The sequence below is a fragment of the Petaurus breviceps genome, unplaced genomic scaffold, assembly GCF_028583685.1.
Source record: "Petaurus breviceps papuanus isolate PSGF00001 unplaced genomic scaffold, PetGlider_PUasm1.0 90763, whole genome shotgun sequence".
Lineage (NCBI taxonomy): Eukaryota > Metazoa > Chordata > Mammalia > Diprotodontia > Petauridae > Petaurus > Petaurus breviceps.
Window position 1 is genome coordinate 6,070,344 of NW_027187340.1, and position 12,250 is coordinate 6,082,593.

The window sequence follows — 12,250 nt, forward strand, 5'->3', positions numbered from 1 at the left end:
TCTATTACTGAGATCTCCTTTTTATTTGGAACTAGTCAACAAGCTTTCTTTGGGAGGGGCAGAAATGGGCCTTTCAGTTGATTACTTTTCCAGTATTTTTTTTAAATTAGTGTATAAAATGAACTCTGATAATTTAGTAGGGGAAATGTAACATTCAAGACTATAGAAATGTCTCAAAATAATTTGATAAAATATCATCTGTTGAATCTATTTTTTGAAAAACTTCATTTAAATTCTGCTCCTAAAATTTTCTAAAGTTTTTGTGCTATCCATTCCATAAAACCATAACCTTTTTTAGAAACCACCTTTAAATGAAGTCATCTAATTCTTATATGGGACACGCTATTTAAAGCATCTTTATCTTAAAATCCTTACCTTACATTTTGGTGTGTTTAAATAGCTAAATTTTGAGGGACTGATTTCTTAAGAAATACATAGACTTCCCATTTTGTTATTTATAAAAGGGCCCTTAATCTCAGCCTAAGCTTCATCACCATCTCATAGTTTACAGAGGAAGGAGACAGTGTGGAACACAGGCTTCCTCTGGGAATACATTGAGCTTAATGAGCTTGATAGTCTGCTGGGCTCAATAAATCAAATAAAGCAAAACATTTCTCATTTTTGAATAAAAGCATTTATCACACGGTGTTTGTTCATTCGTGGTCACAAGATTGATTGGCTCCCAGCATCGTGGTGTATATTGAAGCATTTTTGATTTTGTTTTTCCAGTGGGCAAGTTGCGGAAGCAGTGGCTGAAGGAAACTGTCTCCGATGTCGGCTTTGGAATCCTGAAGTCTATCAAGGAATATGTGGACCCCAATAACATCTTTGGAAACAAGAACCTTTTATAAATTCATTATTTCCTGATATACTTAAGAAAAAAAATCACACACAAATGCTTTTTTAGTCTACAACTCTGGTTATCCCAGTAATCAAATATATCATGGACTATATTTGGGGTGTATTTTGTTTGTTAGTTTAAAAAAAAATCTTTTATTCTTGAGTTTTGCTCTGTTGTACATCTGTGGATTGACAGGTTGTGTTCCTAAGTCTCTAGCACTGTAAGGGGCATCAGTTTACAACCAACTTGGAGATGCAAGTCATTCCAAGTTTTAGTCAGGCAGCAAAGAGCTTATGGTTGTAATTTCTATGGAAGATACAACCAGCTGTTTTGTGTCAAAGCTTCCCCTGCCTGGAGAACAAAGACTGGTATTGGTATCATTTAGTGAAACTGATTTTCCAGCCTCCTTTTAGAAGAAAGTTTCTGGGAGGCAGATAACTAGAGAAGGATTCCATTAAAGGAATATTTCTATGTAAAAGGTTTTTCTTCTTTTGTTTTTCTTTCTTTTAAAGGCAGCAGGCCTGAATGGGAGGGGTCATGGAGCAGTAATTATTCCTGAATGAATAAAGGTAGCTTAGCATTTTAAAGATGCACTGAATTTTGTAAGATTTTTTGGCCTGCCTTTTCTTTTCTAATTATTTTAGAAATCTAAAACCCTGAATTAGTATAAAAATTATACTGTTACAGTACTTTTTTTTCTTTGTATGTTTTTGTTTACACTGAAGTCTGAGTTGTATTTGTATCATTGGGATAATCTGTTGTAATATCCTGGTTCATTCATCATACGTTTTGTATAGACAAAGCTGACTTTATCGCTCATATTGTATGTGAAGGAACAGGTTTACCATAAAATGAATGCCTTCATCCACACTGTAGTCCTGATGTATCTGGTTTCACTTTCTTGTTGCTGAGATGCAGAAGAAGGAAAAAAAAACCCTTTACATTTAATGTCTTCGGCAGAATGAGTGGTTTGGCTATTTAAACAAACACTGTTTTAAGAAGCATTATTCAGCACTCTGTTTGAAAGTCTCAACAGTTTCAGTGCTGAAATCTTTTTATTACTCTAAACTGGATGACAAATTTTCATCTAAAAGTGGAGTTTTCAATTTAGTTTTTAATAATGGTTTAATGTCTTTATGAATTACTGCTTTAACCTAAATGGTAACCACAGTTGTAATGTATAAAGTGCATATACCATAATCAAAAGTTTGAAACTTCATTTTCTTAAATTGTAGGTCAAACATTAATCACATTTAGCACACATTTTTACATTTAAACCTGAATCTTAAAAAATAAGTGAATTGAAAACTTTGAATCACTGTCTTGTCAAGGTTCATGATTCACATTTTGAGATGGATTCTTTTCTTAATGCAATGCCTGACTTTTGATAATTTTTTTTTAATTAGTACTTGATCATATATAGCAACTCAATGTGCAGACTATCCTTTAAAAGGACATATTGTCTGTCTATGTAGCAGTGGCTCCAAAGTGTTTTTGGGCAGTTTGATACCTTTTATATCCGAAGTAGCCTTAACCAGAAAAGTAAAATTTACAATTTGAGAATATGCTATTTTTACAATTTCAAAGTGATTAATAATTTTTAACTGTTAAAATTGGCCTAAAATAAATGAATATAAATCTCTAAGCAAATCAAAGTCAAATATTTGTGTTATTGCAACAAAGATAATAATTGCTTTATTAAAAACTGCCTGTCTTCATCAGAAATTTCTTTTTAAAATGTTATAAACTTTCCATCAGAACTCTGTTCAGAACCCTTGGTTTTCAAACGAGTTGGATACTTGCTGAATAAAATCACCTCTAAAACCCTATGAAATTTTATTAAATACATCTATTCATAAAGATAAGTTAGAATCATTCTCTGATGTGGGAATCTAAACATGAAATTAATATGGTATTAATAGCCTATAGGAAATGTGTATATATACACACACACATATATATATATATATATATGTATGTGTTTCCCAGTATATTTTGTTTTTATAAAACTTCTGAATTCACAAGTGAATCCAGTCTCTTGCATTTGATTGGTATAACATCCTTTCCCAGGGAGTTCATATTTCTGCAACCTCAGAAATCTGCACTTGACATTAGGGAACTCTAATTTTTAACACCTTGAGGTTAAGTGCTCCTTGCTCTATGTGAACCTTATAGAACACATGATTTGTCTCTGTTTTTCCTTTTCATGTGTGCAAGGCTTCACCACATTGCATTCTTTGACCGTGGTGATTGCTTGTAGTTGGGAACCTGCCTGCAAGATTAGTCTGAAATCTACCAATCTTCTTCAGTCCTGTTTCAAACAGATTTAATCAATAAGAAAGCCTTCCCCTCACACCTTTTGGTATGTGCCTCTGTATTTGGTGTACCTTGGAGGACTTAATTTACAAATTAATGTACAGAAAGCACTTAAACTTTACCTATTAACCCTGAAATTACTGGATAATGACAGTAGCATGAGAATTAAAGCTGGGAAGATGTGGTTTTGTGAAACCATTTAATCTCATTCTTTATGAGGTTTATACAAAGTACCTAAATCTCTTAACCTACATGGTTTTCAGGGCTGCACAGTGCTGACCTTTCTTTCCCTTTACCTACTCAGTCTTTTTGAGACATTGACATATTTTACTAGATCATGTTTGGATTAGGGTTTGCTGGGAGCAGGAATATAACTTGCTGCTAATGTGAAATATTTGCATCGAATGCAAAGAGCTTGATGTGAAGAGGTATAATTGATAAGGAAATTATTGCCTTAATGCTTTTTTGGCAGAGTTGTAAATACACTAAAATTTTTACCTGTAAAAGGTTTGGGTGTAATTTACAGTGTGTGCCTAAATTGAATCTTTGGTGACATGTGAGAGAGACTTTGGGTTAAGTTTGGTAATCAGGGCATGGCATCTGTCATTGAGGATTTATTGTGCCTAGCACTGTATTTGACAGGAGGAGAAAGAGTCTTGAACTAATGTCTGATTAAAGTCTTAAGAGAATAAAGTTTCACCTTTAAAAATTCACCAGACCATACTCATCAATAGAGTTATGTTTGAAGCACATTTAACCTTCCTCTGGGTAAATTATAACAAGCAAAAAAGAGTGCTTTGTGTCCTTAAGTGAGGGCCCTCCATCAGTTGCAGGTCTCTTTGGGAAGTTTTCTGTCATAATGCTGCCCATATCCTACATTTTGCTCCATCTCTCCCCAAGTTTTCCTTTTTGATATTTATTTGTAATTTTCATTGGTTAATTAGAGAAGCTAACAGTTTCAAGTTACAGTGTGTTGCTTGAACTGTCCAAATTGGACTCTTACCTGTTTCAAGCCGCTGTCTTATATTAAAGTAGAAAACAGATGCTCATTTTCTACTATGCCCTAGGCAACAGAAATTAAATGATAGGGGGAAAGGATATCAGAGTTTAAAAATGTTTATTGATTTTTTTTCATCATTATGGGGGTTTTGGAGATGTGGCTTCATTAAGGAGATTCCTCTTACCTTTGCATTTCCCATTCAGTTTTCAAATACATCAGTTTTGATTGGGATCTAGTTCTTGGGAAAAGCAGAGAGGAACAGCAAGTGCAGGGTTAGAATTTGAGACTCCCAAAAGGGATATGTCATCCTTGGCTTTAGAGATATTTGGGTCTTGGCGTTGCTACATATACAGATGTCTTTTGTTCTCCCACCATTGCAAACAGATGTCAAGTTAATTGGTTCTTCCATGTTGTATTCAATTAAATCATCCTAAAAAAGCAACTATACATATATATGTGCTTATATGTACATATATATAATTCCAGAAAGTATAAAAGTTTCTCTCAAACTGTTGAAATTTAGTGTCTGATATCAAGGATGTAAGTTACATACTAAACTTTCTGCTACCTAAGCCAAACACAGTGTTTGTCTTTAGTCTGAGATTAACTGTAAAGCAATTGTAATGTCAAAAGATTATAGAAACTTATATTATTAATAAAAAAGGACATGGGCCTAAAAAGAACCGTTTTTTCCCCCTCAGTGGGCGTGTGAACCTTTTCAATGTTCTGTTGTATTCTATGGATATTTTTTTTCAATTTGAGTTTTTCATTTTCATTATTTTCTCTGATTTGAAAGATATGTTAGAAAACTTGCGGATTATTCTAGATTAATTTAATAATAGCATGAAATTATTAAATCACTTAAATTACAATTTCACCTAAATGTCTTTATTATTTAAAAAAATCAGAATATTAAATACAAATAGAACCCTAATCCTAGAATCAAATCTCCTGTGGACCTCAGCCTGATAATCTTGCTTCATGAGCAGCTGCATTCACCTTATATCCTCAAATAATTAGTTCCCCTTATGTCCTATTCTTTACTGACTCCTTGATAAGGTTAGTCACCCACTAATATTGGGAGCTCAAACCAAGAGACAATCCTAGGATTAAGTATTTTTATGATTGCAGAAATAAAAGACTTCCTCCCCTATCCAATTTCTACAACCCTTCCCTCCCCACCCAAAAGAAAGAAGATGCTTTTATATTTGAAAGCAAAGAAAATTACAAATGTATTAAGAGAAACATTAGGCTTTTCTTGATGCACTGATGCCCTTACCAGCTTAATTGAAGCATTGAAGGGGAAATGGGAAAATCCCTCTTGGTATAGTAGATTTTCAAACAAAGACTATAAATGTGTGATTTGAAGGTGTTTTTTTTTTTTTAAAAGATGGTTTTTTTTTTACAGGCCAAGATGTTCTTAAAATTTATTCAGTTGGTAAATCATAGAAAAGTCAATGCTTAAAACATACTTTCCCATAAACTTCCCTCCTACCATCTAGAGTGTGAACAGCTGATAACGCTGTTCCTGTAATAGAGAATTGCCCTTAAAAAAAAAAAAACAGCTTAGTGATTATCTTTAAAAGTTGACAGTGCCTTGTTAGGACTCAGTTTCACTAAACAGCCATTGTTTAAAACGAGAAGGAAAGGGCACTTCTTTTTAGATGATGACAAAGACTAAGATGCCCAAAGACTAAGAATTTGTCAAGACATAATCTTATGCAGTTAGACCCTTTTTTTAATGTAGTTCTGATTATAGATTTTAAAAATGCATAATAGACTTTTGCTGTCCCAGATGTCTTAAGAGTCAGTTACCCAAATTTCATAGTGTTTTCTTTACTGTATTAAAAAATCTGTGCTACTGCCCCTATTGACTTTTTTTTTTTTTTGCCACATTATCACCAGACTGCAAAGACATTTCCAATCCACTGACCCTAGCCCTAATCCCAGAGGCAGAAAAATAAAGACAACAAAACTATCTTTGTCCAATGGTATTTTCCTTTGGATGTCTGCTCACCTAGTTCTCTGTGGAGCCTGACTTGTAAGAGGGGGTTTTGTGTAGTGTCTGTTGTATGTCAGCCTCATTTTGTGTGATGATATCTTCTGGAATAAAATGAGTATTTGTACCCCCTGGAGAATGAGAATAATACACTGTTCATGAAAAGTTATTATTGGTTATTCATAATTCTTACCCTGTCATTACCTTCCCAATCCTGTGTGAAATATTGTTTGTCTATAATGTAACGTATCTTGACATAAGTGATATCTCACCTGAAGTCTTCCTCCAAGGCAGTATTTCTGCCAGTACTGCAGCCATCTTCTGGGAGCTACAAGTGGATTAGCATTTATTTATAAGCCATTATAATATTATAGCTAATGTGTATAAAGGTCTTTTTTTTTTCTGTGAACATTTATAATGAGTTTAAAGATAACTTGCTCTGTAGCAGGAAGACAAATGGTGGAAAGGTTCCACCTTGGTGGTTCAGACTGAGCTGGTTCAGACTGGATCTTTTTTACACAAGGGCTCAATACATAGTCTATGTATGTGCTTTCAGTGTATGTTCAGACTCTGATTTTCATACACTGTACAGTTCTAAAAGCAATTACCCATGTATGATTTCTATGATGTTGGGAAAAATAAAACATTACCAAAACTACTCCCATTGTGACAGAAACAAATGATTATTTCCTGTGTTGATGCTGTTCTATGTGCCTACCTGTAGCTCTAAGCAAAAATCATGCCTGTGGCTGTGCTTCAAAACAATTGATTCCTGGTATAAAACCTATTCACCTGTGTTTTAAATGGAGTAGCATAACAGCTATACTCACTCCCCCACTCAGACTTTGACCCATAATCACTGTAGGTTAAGCAAAGTAAGTAACTTCCTTCGAATCAGTTGATGGCTAGATGGCCTGCCTTGGAGTCCCAAAGACCCAAGTTCAAGCCCAGTCTCTGACAGTAGCTATGTGACCACAGGCAGGTCACTTAATCTCTCAGTGCCCCAGTCTGTTCGGCATCGGTGGAGGACTAATTGGTCAACAAACATACCAGGTACTTGTGCTAAGCACCAGGGACACAATGAAAGGCCAAAATATGGACCTTGCCTTCTAATGGTAGAAAACAACATGTACAACTGTATGCATATACATTTACAATGTAAACAAGGGAGTTTCAGAGATGAGCTACTAGCAAAGAGGTGGGGGAGGCCCTGGCAAGCAAGAAAGGCATCTTGTCGAAGGTGGGATTTAAGGCAGAAGAGGGGAAGGAGAGCATTCCAGAAATGGGGGACAGAGAGGAAAAGGCACAGAATAGAGGGATGGAGAATTGTATGAGAGAAACGGCAAGTTGGCCAGTGTTGCCGTCCTAGAGTGTGTAGAGGAGAATAAATGTAACGATTGAAATTCTTACATTTAATGAAATCACGGGTCCAGACCTCCAAAGAAGTCAATCAGCATAGGTCATTTGTGACATTTTCTGGTAGGCAGGCCAACAGAAAAGAGGCAGTAAATTGTGTCCATTCTGAAATTTTGAACGCAGTCCCTTATGTTCTGAGCCTCCATGGCCCAGCCCTTAGCAACCCCTGAGGTCCTTAAATGAGACCAGCCCCACTAATTCTCTGCACAAAAACTGGACTACTAAGCTGTGGTTGAACAGCAAGGCTGTTTGTATGCAAACTTGCTGATTTACCATTTTTTTAAAAAGCGTACTTTATGAAGTACTTTATGATACCTATGAAGGTATCAGTATCATATACCTTGTCCTATCTAGAAATTTGTGCTCCAAAAATGTGAAATAATTTTCAAAAAATTGTCATCAACGTTGCCTTCAGAAAAGATGGTGCATGCCATGCTGGAGACAGGTCTGCTCAACATTGACTTTGTGTGTGAACCATATAATAACAATAGATATAAAACATTTAGCCATGGGTGGGGGTTGGTAAGATTACATACATCGTCTCATTATCTCATTTGATATTCACCAATAGCTTACGAAGTAAGTTGTGTGTGTGTTTCTGTTTTACAGGTGAGGTGACTGAGATTCAGAGAGGTTGTGACTTATTAAAAAAATCACACAACTAATAAGTGAAGGAAATGAGATGTGAACCTAGGTCTTGTGACTCCTGTGTATTCCACTACACCACATGTTTTTCATAATTCATAGGATCCATTATTTCATCAATGTTCTCCCTCCATTAGTGACTAGCACTAGTGACCACAATGCTAGTGCTGATGGCAATCCATTTATATTAGATCAGAGGATCATAGGACTAGAGTTGGAAAGGACCTCACAAGCCTTTTGCTCCCTCCCTCCCTCACTTTACATGTGAAGAAAGTCTCAGCAGGGATAGTTAAGTGACTTCCCCATAGTCATGCTGTAAGTGGCAGAGAAGAGATTTTTAACCCAGGTCTTCTGATTCCAGTTTCAATGTGCTTTCCACTCTCTTGCCACATCTTTACATCAATCCTTCATAGAGGAAAATCTACTCAATGTTCTGGAGGCTTTTCTCTTTAAAAACAAAAATAAAACATGATTAGCAGTTCAGCACTCAGGATGCTCATTTGTTACCCTTCCTTGTTTGTTAGCTGTTCTCATCACATAACCAACAGTTTTCGCCTGTTCTTCACAATATCTCATGCTACTTCTATTACACAAACCATAGGAACATCTAACAGTGACTTCTCACATATCTTTTTAAAATAATGTTAGCCTGGAGTGTGGTCACTATAATATGTATGACTACTGTTCTATAGCTTCTGCATTTTCTAAAGAGTATATCTTTTAAACAAAATTCTGGGTAAATAAAAGATGCCTGCTGAAGTGTTCTCAGTGCCTCATCACGGCATGGAGGTGATTTGGGTCATCAAGGGCAATGTCAGCAGAGCCTGCCAAGCTGGAAAGGCTTCAGATACAAGTCCCATGGTGGATTCCACTGCTCGTGGTCTGACCTAGCTTTATTTAAAAAGGTTTAACCACCAGGTGATAAATATTAGCAAAAGTGGAAGAATTGTGATCAGCATACCTAGAAGGAGTAACTACATGTATTCCTGAAGGAGAAGAGTAGGCCTAGATAAAATAAATAAATAGAATAAATAGAATAAATTTTACGTGAACAGAAACAAAGCAGATTTTCCTCCAGACTGCTAACCAAAGGAAAACGATATCCACCAGCCTTCTGACTTGGCCATTGTTCTTTGTCCATAAATGTTCATTTCACAATATTCTACACTGATGAGTTTACAAGTTTGATTTAAAACTAATAAAAGGAAATACTGGATCTGATGGGTTTCATAAATTTTCATTTTTATATCTTTATTATTGTGTTCTTATGAACTGTGCTTAGGCACATTTTCTGTAAGATAGATGCCGTCTCATATCAAACCTACCAGGAAAGAAGCTAGAAAGGCTCTGCCCTAGATTAAGGACCCTTGATTACGTCCTGTTGGAAGTGCTGATCTAGATTTGAGGCTGTTGTTTGAGGATTACGGTGAAACTAAAAAAAATGTCTGGATATTTTTCATCAAGAAAGTAAAAGTTTAATATGTGATCGTTATGGGCAAGGCAATTATGTGGTCAGATTAACCATGAACAAAAAAATTTTCAAACTGCTCTTAGTCCCAGACTGGGTTTGAGTTAACATTCTGTTCTTTCAAAGCTTGTGGCATCACCTAATAAATAAAAAGCACAGAAAACCCCAGATCACTTTAGTCTCAAGAAGACAGCCAAAGAGAAGGGAAGTAAGGTGATGTTTGGAAAGAGGTTGGACATGCATACACATACATAGGGCAGGACCTTTGATTTTAGAAAATTCCTGATGAGGGATCTTCCTCACTTGACTTAGGGAGCTTCCTGGGACACTCAGCGGTTAAGTGACTTACCTAGGGTTGCACAGACAGAGTAAGTGTCTGGGGGGGCGGGGTATAGACTTTATGACCTGTAAAATTCCTTCCAACTCTAAATCATGCATAATCCCATAACTCTGTAGCACACCTTGCACAGGGCCTTGAGCAGAGAAGTTGCTTATGAAATAATGAATGACAATGATTGAAAAATTGTTTTGGGCTCACACAAAGATGAAAAGTGTGTGTGTGTTGGGTGGGGCAGAGATCGCAAAAAAAAAAAAAAAAAGGTAAACTTTAAAAATGCCACACAAATTGTGGGACTCTTTTTAAAATTTATTTATTTATTTATTTTTTTACCAGTATTGTTCTTTGGTGTGAGTGTGGTAATCCATTGGAAGATGGAAGCTTGTAACCAATCAGAAACTATCATAGTGGTTGTTGTTTCCAATTTGGCAAGTTCATCCATTGCTTGATATTTCTGGTGGATAGAAACTCAACCCTTGCTCAAAATAGAGAAAGTAGCTGCAACCACCTACAAATGGGCAGAGTTCATTTGTGGCAGGTGTGTGGCAGCCAGCTGTTAAAAAAATCCATTGTAGAGCTTTGTAGTTTAGAGAGTGAAGAGTTCGCATGACAGCTGGGGTCTGAGCACTTGTTTGATAGTGAATACTCTGGTTTTGACTACTGATAATGACAACTCCCTCCTTCCACAGTATATTTGTCCATGTTTGGATATACTTATGGTACATTGGAAAAGATCTTCAGGTGGGAAGTCAGAAGACCTGGTCCAAGTCTTAGTTCTTTCACTACCTGTGTGGCCTCACTTAAATGCTCTGGCCTCAGTTTCCTAATCCATAAAATAAGAGGGCTGGACTAGATGACCCCTTTCAGCACTAAATCTAAGAAATTATGAAATCTATACATATACACACGTATTCATTCATAAATACATACTCAGAAAAGGAGAGAGAGGGAAAATTGTAGCAACTTACATACAAAATCCTGGCACTATGGTACTTACAGCAAAATACTGTTATCAAAGTTTTATGATCTTTTTTTTTATTACAGAAGCTTTTATCTACATAATCTTACGGGTGGAACTAGCAAAAGATGGATGAGGCTGTGTGAGGATGTTTGCTCCTTACGTTCTCAGAGAAGTTACGAGGTTGCTTTGAGCAAACATCGAGGAGCACCCAATTCAGTCCCCACTCCCACCCCTTATGAATGCTAAGGAACTTTCCGACATAGGAGGGAGAAAACACATGAGCCAGGGCAGGCACCCACCCCTAATCAATCAAACTGGAATGGATGTTTCCCTAGGGATACAGGGTAAGGAAAGGGGACAAATGCTCTGATTGACCTTTTTCCTTTACTCACTGGTAGGAGCCAGCAGTCAGGATTTCCTGATGCAAAGTACATTAGCACTGCTAGCCCGGAAACCCCTGACTGCCCAGCGGCAAGGGGGTTAAAAGCTTCTCAGGACAGCTTTTTTATGTTCTGAAAAGCTAAATTGCACACACACCCCACTGAAACAGCACCTGGGTAAATAAATTGTGGCTGAATAAAGGCTATACTTTTTTGCAAAAGGGAATCTGGAAAACATTTGCAATTGGGTTGTTAACATTATTTTCACTGATGTTTTCTTTTAAAAAAATTGTTTGGTTTAGAGGAAACGAGCTAAAACCATCATCTCTAAATGTGGTTGTTTAAAAAAAAAAAAACAACAAAAATCCATTCATTTTCTTCCCAAACTTGAGGTCTGGAGAATAAGAACTTTACTTCAAATGGGCTTTCAAAGTGAATGAAGCTCCAGTTTTAGCAACGTGGCCCCGACAAGCATTCTGGCGGCTGAATGGTGAAATGTTAACGGGAGAAGCATCTTTTGCTGCCTCATTTCCTAAAAAACGTGTCTTTGCTAGCCTTCTTTCTGGACTGTTTTATCTTAACATAGGATGGTTAAGACTGTGGCTTTGACACTGGTCCAGGGCACAGAGTGCTGCCCTTTAGGTTAGAAAACACAGCTTTGAGTTCCCCTTTGATGCTTCCTAGCTTCAAGGCTGTTTTCTCAGCTGTAAAATGGGGATAATATGGCACAGTACTTACCTCACAAAGAACTGATAGATATGTGTATAAAATAATTTACATATATACATATATATGTATATATATATATATACTTATTTGCATCTAATGGTAGCCATCTCTATCTAGAGTGGGAGGGGGGAGAAAAAAAAGAAATTTACATGATAAAT

At 36.4% G+C, this 12,250-nt stretch overlaps 1 protein-coding gene across 1 annotated transcript in view; it reads left to right on the plus strand.

Moving 5' to 3' along the window:
- Nucleotides 1-6,814, plus strand: part of AGPS (alkylglycerone phosphate synthase) — a 152,792-nt gene extending 145,978 nt beyond the window's left edge. The window contains exon 20 of the mRNA XM_069068480.1: nt 730-6,814. Coding sequence (XP_068924581.1) covers nt 730-851 — 122 coding nt within the window. The 3' untranslated portion in view covers nt 852-6,814. The remainder of the gene's footprint in view (nt 1-729) is intronic.
- The last annotated feature ends 5,436 nt before the right edge of the window (nt 6,815-12,250 follow it).